Source organism: Rhincodon typus, chromosome 8 (assembly GCF_021869965.1).
Source record: "Rhincodon typus isolate 14 chromosome 8, sRhiTyp1.1, whole genome shotgun sequence".
NCBI lineage: Eukaryota > Metazoa > Chordata > Chondrichthyes > Orectolobiformes > Rhincodontidae > Rhincodon > Rhincodon typus.
This window is the reverse complement of record NC_063339.1, coordinates 84,480,753-84,494,893: the sequence shown is the minus strand read 5'-3', so window position 1 is coordinate 84,494,893 and position 14,141 is coordinate 84,480,753. Positions and strand designations below refer to the sequence as shown.

At 43.8% G+C, this 14,141-nt stretch overlaps 1 protein-coding gene across 1 annotated transcript; it reads left to right on the top strand.

Annotated features, from left to right (window-relative positions):
• Window positions 1-12,794: 12,794 nt before the first annotated feature.
• On the top strand, window positions 12,795-13,586 carry LOC125483640 (neuropeptides capa receptor-like; the record flags this gene model as incomplete). The annotated part of the gene is made up of 1 exon (XM_048599698.1): window positions 12,795-13,586. A coding segment is annotated over exon 1 (792 nt), but the record flags the coding sequence as incomplete, so codon positions are not given.
• Between the last annotated feature and the right edge of the window lie 555 nt (window positions 13,587-14,141).

Below are 14,141 nucleotides of genomic sequence, written 5' to 3'. Positions count from 1 at the left end.
AAATGAGCAGTGTTTAGCAATACTGTTACATGAATATTACCGACACTTCAACAACATAAGCTTGAATGTTGTTCAGGTCTTGCTGCACATGTACACAGATTGCTTCAGGGCCTGAGAGATGACAAATTGTTCTGAACATTGTGTGATCATCCCCACTTCTGATCTTCTGATGGGGGGAAAGATTTTGATGAAGCAGCTGAAGATGTTTATGCCGAGGAAGCTACACTGAGGATCTCCTGCAGAGATATCCCGGGACTGAGAGGATTGATGTCCACCAATCACAAGCATCTTCCTTTGTGCTATGGATGACTCCAACCAGTGGAGAGTTTAAAACACATTCCCATTAAGTTCAATTTTTTCGGGTTCTGTGACACCATTCTCAGTCAAATACTGTGTCGCTATCAGTGCCAGTCACTGTTACCTTGCGATCATAACTTTTGTTCATGCCAATAGATCACAGCGTACATATGGGGAGTGTTTCTATCTCACAGAGGGTAGCGAAGTTCGGGGCTTCTCTGTTCCAGAGCGTCAAGGGGAGCTAGATCACTGAAATGTTTGGAGGTGGGGGAGAGGGGTTGTTAATGGATTTTGACGCATAAGAGAGTTGAGGGTTACAAGCCATTGGGCATGAAAGAGGAGATGAGGCCCAGAGCAGATCAGCCCTGATCTTATAGAAGGGAAAGGCAGGTTTGAGGGGCTGAATAACCGACTTCTGTTTCTAATGTTCTCACATTTCGGTATTGGAAAGTTAGCAGCTGTTATTTTCCTGGAAGTTCTGTTCAGGAATGTTGCAGTCAGGGAGACGAGAGGATTTTGTGAGCAATCTCTGGGTGCAGTATGGCGGGGGGTGGAGTGGGGCTGCTGCTGTATTCACAGTGAATCTGGATCTACAACATAACCAACAAATGGAGACAGGGGCAACTTGTGTAAAGAGGGATAAGGGGGCTTGTGTCAGACCAGCACCGACCCTTTTTTTCCCAAGAATATTTTCCATCTCACACCAAACCATGGATGACAGTCTTCAGAGGCTGAATCGTCTCCTCTGTTTTGATTCACTGGGTACCAGGAGCAAGTTGTCTCCAAATGCTCCTGTGCAGCAGATTTGAGGGGTAGAATGGAACGTAGGGACATAAGACTGGGGAGCAGAAGTGGGAGCCACGTCCATCATCTCCTAAGTGCAATGCTCCAATGTATTTACTCGCTAACAGAGGTTGTCTCTCTTCTCCTAAACCCCACCAACCCGCTGCTGTGTGGCATACATTACTTCTGTTTCCACAAAGGAAGACACAGAAAATCTTCCAGAAATACTATGGGACAGAATGACTGGTGAAAGTGTGAAACTGTGGGAGATTAGAAGTAATAAAGAGGAATTACTCAAAAACTAATTGAATTGAAGTTTGGTACGTTCATGCATTTCTATCCCAGAGTATTCAGGAGCATCAATTACCTCATTCTGTCCCCATACAAGTGCCTCACGGGGCTGAATGGCCTCATTCTGTTCCTGTGTAAGTGACTAAAATGGATGAATGACTTCGTCCTCATCTGATTGGACAGGGCCAAGGGCCTGATTGGGTTACCCCTGGTTCCTGTTTAACAGTTTGATGTGCTAACTCGAGTGACAATGCGTAACTTTAAGAGATTGTTTTGTCATGGTTTCTTTTAAGAAAGAGATTGAACGAGCCGTGAAAGCTGTCAAGATAAGACCACTTGAGGAAATAGCTTGGGAGGCCTTGTTTTGTTTAATGCAGCCTGAATGAGTGTGACCAGCTCTCACAGATTAGAATTTCTGGGTTTTGGGTTTTCATTGACATCAGAAGCTATTGGGTTCTCAACAAAGTTGGACATTTCAATGAATGTCTCCTGGCTCCTACTCTCTCTGAATTTCCACTGGAATTTTATCCCCCTGGATTGGAGAACTGCATACAAGAAGCTTTGTCTGAATTTTCCTTTTTGCCACGGGGTGTGTTTATGGGACGTTAGTATGCAGGAACAGGTAATTAGTAATAGTTACTGTAACTATTTTTCTGTTACACTTTCCCATCGAGTTAAGTTATTCTAAATTCCTCTTTCTTTGATTGTATTTTAACTATAGTTTTTGAATAAATTTTGTTTAATTAAAATCAAGCAGTTTGAACAGTCACATTGTATCTGGAACATAACACTTCACACTTGCTTTTAAAATAAGAATTTGTTAGGGTCTAGGCTACCTTCCTAAAATATTTTTGAGGGGGTCTGGTCTGGTCCGTAAAACTAGACCCCTCTTCTTCCTGTGTAAGAGGCTGGAGGGACTGAATGGGCTATCCATCTTCTTGCCCAAGATTTCAATGAGCTGAATGGCTTCCTCATATTCATGTGAAGCAAGCTTGAGATGCTGAATGAGCTCCTCTTTGTACAGTGGAAATGTACAGTGTCTAGCAGTACTGTTACATGAATGTTAGAAAGACTTTAAGAACACAGCTTGGATGTTGCCAGGCCTTGCTGCAGTTGGATACAGACTGCTTCAGTGCCTGAGGGGTCACAAATTGTGCTGACATCCTATAATCTTCAGCGACCATCCCCACTTCTGATCTTTTTATGGGGAAAGACATTGATGAAGCAGAGGATGATGTCTGTGCTGAGGAAGCTACTCTGAGGATCTCCTGAAGATGTGTCCCAGGACTGACAGGATTGACATCCACCCACCATAAAATCTTTCTTTGTGCTGTGAATGACTCCAACTAGTGGGGAGTTTACAACTGATTCCTATTCAGTTCAATTTTGTTCAGACTCCTTTATACCATCCTCAGTTAAATGCTGCCTTTTTATAACAATCATCCCTCTTACCTGAGCCCTTGTGTTCACCTCTTTTGTACATATCAATAGCTCATGGTGTAGGAGCAGGGAATGTTTTCTTCAAGCAGAGGTTAGTGAATGTCAGGAATTCTTCATTTCAGAGAGTTCGGGGAATTAGATCGCTGAAGGTATTTAAAAAGGTGGCAGATGGATTTTGACCTGTCAGAGGGTTGAAGGCCGTGAAGATTTGGACATTAAAAACGATTTGAGATCTAGACCAACTCAACCATGATCTCATTGATGGGCAAAGCAGGTTTTGGAGGGGTGATGGTGGAGTCGGGGGGGATGGGGGTGGGGGTTGGGGAGAAACGATCTGCTCCTGTTTGTAATCTTCTCATATTCTGTTATTGGAAAGTTAATGGTTGTTATTTCCCTGGAGGTCTGCTCTTGAATGTTACATTAAGAGAGACCAGAGGATTTTGTGAGCCATCTCCAAGTCAGGTACGGCAGCTGTATTCACGGTTAATCTGGGCCTGCAACATGAGCAACAAATGAAGCACAAGTTGCAGAGAGATGATTTTCTTTAAACAGAGATGAGGGGCCTCTGTCATACCCAACTTTTCCAAATACATTGTTCAAATCACCCCAAACCGTGTGTGACATTCTTGAGGGGCTGAATAGTCTCCTCTGTTTCTGTGCACCAGATTAGAGTAGTAAGAGACCCCCAACTGCTCCTGTCTCGCGGGTTTGAGGGGCCGAATGGAACATATGGACATCGGACTGAGGAGCACGATTGGGTCATGAAACACTTTGAGCCTTCTCCACCAGGTAGTAAGATCGTGGCTGATCTGGTTGTGGCCTCAGTCCCACTTTCCTGTCTGGATCCTGTTATCTGTGACTCACTTGTCTTTCAAATTGTTCATTAACTCAGCTTTGATTAAATGGAAACAGAGAGGCACCACAGACTTCTGGGGATGAAAATTCCCACTCCAAAGGCTCCTTTAGAATTTCTCCTCATCCTTCTTACAGAAACAAAAAGTCATACAGCACAGAAACAAACCATTTGATTCAACTTGTCCACACTGAGCAGATATTCCAATCTGATCTAGTCACATTTGCCAGCATTTGGCCCATATCCCTCTCAAAATTTCCTATTCATGTACCCATCCAGATACTTTTTAAATGTGTAATTGTACCCACTTTCACCACTTCTTCTGACAGCACTTTCCATCCACTCATCAGACTCTGCATGAAAAGATTGCTTCTAAGATCCTTTCTAAATCGTTCCCCTCTCACCTTAAACCTGTGCCGTTTAGTTTTGGACTCCCCTATGCTGGGAAACAGTCCTTGGCTCTTCAGACTATCCATATCCCTCATGATTTTTTAAATGTCTAAAATGTCACCCCACAGCCTCCGACACTCCAGGGGAAATAGCCTCAACTTATTCAGCCTCTCCCTATAGCTCAAGCACTCCAGTCCTGGAACATCCTTGTAAATATTTTCTGCACCCTCTCAAGTTTAACAACATCCTTCCTTTAGCAGAGCCAACCAAATTGTATACAGTATTCTTTAAGTGGCCGCACCGACATCCTGTCCAGGCGCAATGTACCATCCCAACTACCATACTCAATGGTCTGCATAATTAAGGCAAGTATGCCAAACGTGTTCCTCACTATCCTGTCTTCCTGTAACTCCACTTTCAAGAAGCATGCTCTTTGTTCGGCAAAACTCCCCAGGACCCTACTATTAAGTGTGTAAGTCTTGCCCTGCTTTACCTTCCCAAATGTTATTCTGATTCTGACGTTATTCTGCTCACACAAGTTGCTGGCAATGGGATTACTTCCTGGAACAGTCAGATTTGGCTGAATTCCCTTTGCTTCAGGCAATGAGAGATTCCAATGAATCGTCAACAGGAATCCTCCACAAGTGGTAAAGATGACTGATTGGCGTTCAGCTCGCAACATTGCTGTGATGAGGAATAAGGAAACAGAGAGGGAGCAAGAGGCCGTTGCTTTTCAGGCAGGTTACATTTTTTTCCCTCTGAGTTGAATAGCACAATTATGTTATCCAATGCCCAAACTGGACCATGTCAGATCTCCTTGAACACTGTCCGAACTGTATGTTTCCATCACATTCCCTGCTCCATGTAGGTGTATCATTGCTGCTGTCATACACAGAGCCATTTCCTGAGCAACAAATGGCCGCACTTGATTTAAAAAATATGTTCATATGTGCCTGCATAATTGAAAAACTATATGTTTAATGTCCTCACAATATCTGTGTTAAAATGAATGCATCTTATTCTTAAAGAAATGCAGAAATTTCTGCAAAAGTTCAGCAGATCTAACAGCAACTATTAAGTAAAATCAGAGTTAATGTTTCAGGTCCAGTGACCCTTCCTCAGAACCAATCATATTTTTTAAAATTACTTCCCCAGTTTTATTCTCCCATACAAGAGGAAATATCCATCAGATATTCACCAGCTACACTCTCCTCAAGTTCTTATCTGGTCAATAATAACATCTCTCATTCTCAGGCCTAAACTGTTAATCCTTCATCACATAATGCCTTCATACCAGGACCGAGTAAAGAGAAACATCTTTGAAAAGTTTCGAAGGCCGTTGTGTTTTTTTTTTATTTTAGGACATCATAACTACACACAGTGCCTCAGATGTGGTCTCAGCAATGCCCTGTACAGATGCAGTAAAACACCCTTAAGATCATACCCGACACTCTTTGCAAAAAACAGCATCATCACATTTCCTTTCCAAATCACTTGCTGCATCTTCAGACTAGCTTTATGTGATTCATGTACCAGGACACACAAATCTCTCTGAGCACCGAGCTCTGCACTTTCTCTCTAGTCATATAATGAATTGTTGTTCTATCCTATCCGCAAAATAAAAACTTCCCACAACCCACACTTCCCAAACCACCAAAGGTTTGCTGAACAATATCCCCTTGTCTATACCCCATTGTCGATGTTCTGGCTCCACTTGACATCCCATTGGATGACTAACCTGGTGTACTTACAAATTGAGCTCCAATCCAATCGTTCATCCAAATCGTTAATATAGATTGTAAATTGTTGATGACCTCACACTGATCTCTGAAGTATTCCATTAAATACAGCTTTCCAACCTGAAAATAATTAGTTATTTCTATTCTGTATTTCCTTTTAGTTAAGTAGGGCTCGCCTGTTCCTGTGTAGCAGCCTAGAAATGTTGCATGGCCTCCTCCTGTTGCGTGTAACTGGTTGTCGAGGTGTTTTTAAGCTCAGCAGTACACTGTTAGGGCCATTTGTTGTCGGATCATCAGGTAGATGTTGTACTGTCAGTGATCCTGATTCTTGAGAGTTTAAAAGACGATCACAAAATATAGACTAACACTTGAATAGAACGCTGCACGGTCAAAAGTGCTGTCCATCAGCTGCAGCAATAAATCTAGGCTGCCCTCTCAATTTGGTGCTCAATTTTCCCCGCACACGTATTGAGCAGGATGGGAGATTTCCTGTCAGCCTGGTTAACATTTGTCCCTTTAATAACACCACCAATACAGATAATCTTAATGATTAATTTCATTTTTGGCTGAAGGTTCTGGGTGGAAAAATTGCTGCGGCCGCTACACAATAAAATAAACAATTGTCATTGAGGGGTGACCTTATACAGGTTTATAAAATAATGGTAAATCAGGTTAAAGAGTCAAGGCCTTTTCCACGGGGTGAGGGGTTCCAAAACTAGGGAGCATAGTTTTAAGGTCAGAAGGGAAAAATTTAAAAGCGACCTAAGGGCAACCGTTTCATGCAGAGGGTTGTGCGTGGATAGGGTCTTCCTTTATTTCTGTAACAGCCTCGAGGGGCAGAGTGAGAGAACAACACATAGGATGCGACCTGCAGTTGGCCATTCGGACCCTCGAGCCTGCTGCTCAGTTCAGAAAGATCATGGCTGATCTGTTTGTGGCTGAAAACACCTTTCCTGTTTATTCCCAATAAATATTGACTCTCCTGTCCATCAAAGGTCAGTTGAGTTCATCTTTGAATTTCTTCAATAACCGAGTCTTCACTGTTCCCGAGGGATGACAACACTACAGACAGCATAATATTAAAGAGAAAGAAATCTCCTTATCTCAATCTTAATTGGGACACCCCTTAAAATGTGTTAATCTCACAACATCTCACCTCCTCTTTAAAGAGCACAACAAATAGGAGCAGAGTTGACTATTCAGCCCCTCAAACCTATCCCACATTCCCATTGAATTTGTTCAGTGAAGGATTTATCAATCTCAGCCTTCACTGCTCTCGTGGGAAAATATCCCTGATACTTTAAGACCATTGAGCATAAGAAATTGGAGCAGTCTGCCCTACTGTTCGATCAGGCCTGACATGTTTCTCAGCACAATTCTGCTGCCTTCTGAATGTAACCCTTGATCCCCTTATTAATCAATGCTTATCTATCTCTGTCTCAAAGAGACAACTGTGTCTGTGTCCCGATATGCCTGTGTGTATGTTTCTGTGTATTTCTGTTTAATGGCAGGAGACAGGGTGGTCGTGGAGGGTTGTTTCTCAGACTGGAAGCTTATGACCAGCGGTGATCCACAGAGATCTTTGCTAGATCTAAATTTGTGTGTCATTTACAAAAATGATTTAAGTGTGAATTATAGAAGGCACAATCAGCAAGTTTGCGGATGACACCAAGATTTGTTGAATAGTGGGCAAGGATGACGGTTTTCTAAGATTACAAAGAGATCTGGATCACTTGGATGAATGTACCATAAAGATGTACAGCACGGAATCAAAACCTTCATTCCAACTTTTTCATGCCGACCAGATATCCTAAATTAATCTAGTCCCATTTGCCAGCATCTGGCCCACACCCCTTTAACTCCTTCTAAATCAAATACCCATCCAGATGCCTTTTAAATGTTGTTTTACCAGCCTCCACAACTTCCTCTGACACTTTGTTCCATACACGCATCATCTTCTGTGTGAAAATGTTGCCTCTGAGGTCCTTTTTATAACATTCCCCTCTCACCTTAAACCCATGCCTTCTAATTTTGGACTCCCATATCCTGGGAAAATGACCTTGACCATTCACTCTATCCATACCCTTCATGATTTTACAAACATCTATAAGGTGCAAATTTTACTCCAATCAACACGAATGGTTATGTTTTTGTGTCGTCCCGGGCTCAAATTCTGAAATTCAAAACTGATACCTCTTCCTTCTCGATCAAGTCACAATTCTAACATAATTTTAATCAACTTTTTCAGACATATTATGAAGCACCGCTGTGGGAGTTGAATCTTGAATTTTGGTCCCAGAGGTAGGGACACTACCACCACACTGCAATAGCCCCTGAATCTGTAACATTATTCTCCTGTATGTTTGCTCATTAACCTGCTCTGACTTTCCGTGACACCTCTGCAACAGGCAGGACTTGATTCGAGAACTTCTGTTCCAGAGCTGGGGATATTTCCCCAGGTTCAGGGATTGGAATCAAACCCAGAGCTCTGCCTCAGAGGCATGGGCGCTACACACTGAACAAGACCTAACTCATGCTAAGATTTTGGGTTACATTTTAAGTGTCAGCTTTCAGCTAAGTTTAGATTTCTTAAATTCTGGTTAATTTTACTGAATTACACGGGGAACATTTTTCATTGTTCAACAAATGCAAGGTATTTACCTCAACCATAGGATGTTGAGTGCATATGCTTTGCCATCTAGATAAATTATTAACATCTTTAATTGTTTGGCTACGATTTCCAGTTTAATGACTATTATCTGTAGACTGCAATGTTAGGGAAAGAAATCCTGAGGACACAATGTGCGCTATGAAGGATCTCGAATAAATATTTTTACTGAAGACCAGACACAACGAAAGAGCATAATTTTCGGTCCCAAAAAAACCGCATTGCAGATCACTGTTTCTCGCCTTCTTCCTAAAACCATTAAATCTTACAAGGCAACAAATTATATTCCAGCGTCTCCTCACCACTGGCTGGTCTACAATCCAACCCTTCCTACTCCTACCCGCACAAGGCAAACCAAACTCAAGATCTTTGGGAAAATCAAGGCCGGAGTTTGTAGGCCTTCTGGTGAGAGGAGGGTCAATCAAAACATGAAGTGATAGTGCGGAAGGTGGGAATATCACTCACTGGGCTGTGGTGTGGCAGATGGTGTTTAATTTGGATAAATGCAAGGTGTTGCATTTTGGTAAAACAAACAAGGGCAGGACTTATACAATTAAAGTCGGACCTTTGGTAGTGTTAATAGAATAGAGACACGTACAGACAGGGTGGTTAAGAAGGCCCTTAGTACGCTGCCCTCATTGCTCAGTCCTTTGAGTTTATAGTCCAGACATCATGTTGAGATTGCACAGGACGTTGGTGAAGCCTCTGCTGGAGTACTGTAACCAGTTCTGGTCGCACTGGCAGAGGAAGAATGATATTAAGCAGGAGAGGCTTAAGAAGACATTTCCGAAGATGTTGCTGGGAATGGATAGTTTGAGTTATAAGGAGAGGCTGGATAGGCTGGGACTTTTTCACTGGAGCGTTGGAGATTGAGGGGTGACTTTATAGAGGTTTATAAAATCATGAGGGGTCAGATAAGTTGAATGACAGATGTATTTCCCTAGGGTAAAGGTTTCAAGACTAGGAAAATATTTTAAGTTTGGAGGAGTAAAGATTTTAAAAAGACATGAGGGGTAATTATTTTCCACAGAGAGTCATCTGTGTGTGGAATGAACTTGCAGAGGAAGTGGTGGGAGTGGATACAGTTACAACTTTTAAGAGACATTTAGATAAGTACATGAAAAATAAATCAGTTTGGATGGTGTCGTGAGGTCCTGCCCGTCCAGTCCCTCTCTGAATAAACCCCTGATGGTTCTCATCCTCTGCCACTGCCTGTGCAGTGGTGTGTGGAGACCAGCAGAGGGTGGCATTGCATCACTTCAAACACCACAAAGAGACACAGATACACACAAGCACGCGCACAAATACACCAATACTTACACTGATAAGGGGAGCCGATCAGGATTTCACTTGCTCTGTGGTTTGTCAATATTTCACTTCCTCCCTCTGGTGTGCGTCAGGATTTCTGTTGCTCCATTGACAACATTTCATTATTTGACGCATTCTGTAAGAGTATATCAGTATTTGCTCACTGTAGTGAGTGTGACAGTATTTCAATTGTTCCATTGGGACTACGACTCTATGACAATTTCAATGCTGTATTATTGAAGATGTCAGGACAATTGGGGAGAGCAGTGACTGTCATAGATTAGTTTCAGTATCTGAGCTGTCTGAAGGAGGAGGTGTAGGAGGGACACTCCGTGCTCCCTTCCTGGGTGCTGGTGGAGACGATGTGTTGTGAGCCCACCCTCCTGCTCACTGAGACCATGGGGATTCCATTTGTACCGGCTCGATATAAAAGGGAGATGGCATCAGGGCCACGGCTTCTGAGCTGTACCAGCTGGAAACGGAACTGAAAAAGTGAGAATTACCCTTCACTGAACTTTGCTCCTTACTCGGTTGGTGGGACGGGGATGTTTCGGAATCTCCACACGGGTCGTCCCGGTTCTCTCCGGCTCATACCAGGCTCCTCTCCGCATGGCAGGGGCAGGGGTGGACGGAAGTGATGTCGGGCTCTCCAACACCCAGCTTGGCCCTTTCTGTCTTATTCCAGGCTGTTTTCCCTGGAATGAAAGAAAGGGAGGGAGGGAGTGAGGGTGAAAGTGGGTGGTCGTGATGTCAGTGATGGTGTAGGTGAGGGGGAAATGGTGACGTGGCAGGAGTGAGCCAGTCAACACTGTTGAATCCATGCAGTGTTTTCAGTGGAGGGGAGTAGTTGAGGTGCGAGAGAAAGGGAGACAGAGAGAGAGGGAGGGAGCAGAGAGAATACGGTGACTCTGATCCTGGCAGAGCCGAGAAGGTTACTGATGCTTGTCCTGTATGGCTGGACATTTCTTCAGACTGCAGATACTGCACTGACCTAGGTGGTGAGCTCAGAGCATGCTCGATGGGTCTGGTGGTGTGGACTCTTCTAGGAAGAGAATGGTCCTTCTCTGTACTAGCCATCCACCAGACCTCCATGCCCCTTTCGACAAATCTTGGTACAATTGCTCCTTATCTGCCAGGCTCGGGGTAAACCGTGCAGGATGGCTCCGAACTGAGAAAGGTCAACTGTGTGCCCATTGGTCTTTCAAAGATGGCACCTGCGCCAGGGATCATGGAATACCCGGGCCATTCAGGCGATGGGAGCTATTACCAGCCATGATGGGTGGGAGAATCAGGCTGGCATTGAATGAGAAGAATGGCATGTGGTGGGGTAGGTAGATAATGAGGGGAGTTTGATAAGATAGCATCAGAAAACTAGCTCAGCCTTCTGCAGACTATCCCTCTGTCACACTCAATTAAAATGTCACTGAGACAAATTATTGCTAGATTCAGCCCAATGAGCCAAAGACTGTGCTCACCACACTCTCAGTCACAAATGCAGAACAAATGCTCATTCAAAACTCTCCAGCATCGAAACTCACAGCAATATCCTATTCATGCATCATTCCTGAAAAACTGACCCATGCTGCAAGATGCTATCAAAATGTCTACATGTCAGCATACTAAAACTTGTAAACACATCCTTCCATGACACTGTCTGTCAACCTCCCCCTCTCTGTCTATATATCCAATCCCTCCCATCTGTTGGTATTTAAACTGATACCCCACCATCTCTCTCTGGCAGTGATTTTCACACCCATGGCAGCCCTTGTCATGGCACATTGGAGATATGGAGCTGTAAATGGATGGGAGCCGCACGTCCTGTCACTTCCAGCATGGGCTGCAAGCTTCCCCAGTCTGGGCAGCGATTTAACACAGCGTCACCGAGCACTGCACTGGGGTGGTCTGTACAGATCTACCCGCTGGGAGGGTAACTGCTCCGGGTTTACAGATCAGTTCAGTGGTGTTCACTTCACAAACCCCCGTGCTGGAGAGATACCTGGTCCGGATTTATAGATCAATGCACTCGTGTGGTCTGCACAGCTCCCCGTGCTGGACTGATATCTAGTTGACTGGTGAAGCCTGCACAGTGTCCCACTCTGGACAGATTGCCGGGTTGTATTGAACAGTACACTAGCCTGGTCTGCACAGTGCTCCATGCTGAACAGATATTTCATCTGGGTTTGTGGTGTCTGGGCTGGTTCTGTGAGGTGGATTGAGAATGTGAGATAACTTACCACTTCAGCTGATCTGGCAATGCTTTTAATTTGTGTTTGCCAGTTGAGTTGAGTTTGGGGAGAGATTTCCACCACGAGGCTGAGTGGGTCTCACCAAAACTGATGGACAGAATGGCCTTTGTGATGTGGATCCTTATGATTCCATCACATTCTATAACTGACATTCCCCGGAACATTCTATAACCGATATTATTTGCGAAGATGTCAGTGAATTGAACAAAAGATTAGATCCCGAGGGAAAATATCCCGTTCCAGGGAGAAGGAGACACTATCACAAAATCTCCTCAGGCAGTTCATGTTTCTTCACAACCGAAAATTGACCGCAATTTAGACTAAAAGACAGAAATTCCCAAACTCTGTATGTCTTCAAGGAAGTGGGAGAGAATCCTTCAGGAACGCAACATCTTCGACCTCTGTATTAGGAACTGTAAAGAAGTGACCTGTCACTGCCCTCCTGTGATCGAATGTGTGGGAATGTTCAAGAAACTATCTGTTCTTATGGATGTGCGTTTGTGTCTTTAGGGAAGGAGAGTTTCTTGTGTTTTATGTTACGTGTTTTGTAAAAAAAATCAATGAGACATTTCTATTTGTTATTTCAGCTTCATTTTTTTCAATAAATCAGTGATACATTTGAAAATGTCACTGGGTCCTCAATCAAACTGGTAACTCTGCCTTCAGGCTGATATGTATTTCGTTTGTTTTCCTTCCTCACAGTTAACGTAGTGACGATCTTCATCCTTCATTATAAAGATTGTGGATTGTCTCAATGTGTCAGACGTTACCTGGGGGCCATGTCAGTGGCGGATCTACTGGTCATTATCCTCGACCTGATATTGAGACACATTCCCATTGTTTATCGGGAACAGTTTTATTTCCTGCCGTCCATCCCCGTGTGTAATATCCACGCTGTCCTGCTTTATGCAGCCACTGACTGGTCGGTCTGGTTCACTGTTACTTTCACCTTTGATCGATTTGTGGCCATTTGTTGCCAGAAGCTGAAAAGTAAATATTGCAGTGAGAAAACAGCGGCTGTGGTTCTGGGAACGGTAACTGTGCTGAGCTGTTTAAAGAACATTTTCTGGTATTTTATGCTCACTGCTCGTTATTGGCTGTTGAATGCCCCCTGGTTTTGTGCGGTAACACCCGATGTTCAAATGTCACGTGTCTGGGTCACAATCGAGTTCCTCCACAACATTCTAACCCCGGCTCTTCCATTTCTCCTGATTCTGTTGCTCAATGTTTTCACCGTCAGACACATTTTAGTGACCAGCAGGCCCCGCAGGAGACTCCGGGCTCACACCAATGGGGAAGGTCAGTGTGACGCAGAAATGCAAAATCGAAAAAAATCCATTATTTTACTGTTTGTGATCTCGGCCAATTTCATCCTGTTATGGTCGATATTAATGGTGTATTCTATATGGAACCAGATGTGGAATATGGGGTCTCAGCTTGAGCGTGTACCTAACTTCATGCGGGAATTGGGCTTCATGCTGCAACTCCTCAGTTGCTGCACAAACACAGCGATTTATGCCGTGACCCAGACTAAGTTCAGACAGCAGCTGAAGAATGTGCTGAAATATCCCTTTACCCAAATTCATCAATAAATCAAATTCACTCAGTAAACAATCCATTCAGAAAGTTCTCATTTCAGTTCAATGTTTCAGCAATGAAGCAGCAGGTCACTAATGCAACAGACTGAGGTCGATGCTGTATTGTCCAACCTTATTCCCCACAGGGGTACAAAACACATTTCAATTTCCTGTCAACTTACGGGCAGTGAGAAAAGGGATCATTCCACTGACTGTACCTATAGCTTCAATTTGTAAATAATAAAAATGTTCATTAAAAAGTGTGAAGTAGCAGACTGAACTGTATTGCTGTTTGTCTTTGTATTGGAGAAGCTGAGCTGGAGGGAGACAGACTCGGCCCCAAGTCCTGGTGCTCAGGGAAGGGGAGGGGACAGGGACCAACGTCAAGAGTTGGGTTGAAGTCATTCCGACCTTGCTTTCATTTCTGGGTCACTCATCCTGACCTGGCCTCGGCAGAATTCATCTCTCTGTCTTGTTACCTCTCCCTCCATATCGCCCTCCCAATCTCACAATGACCTTTTATTCCTCCTTCATTTTTCGTGGTTTCTT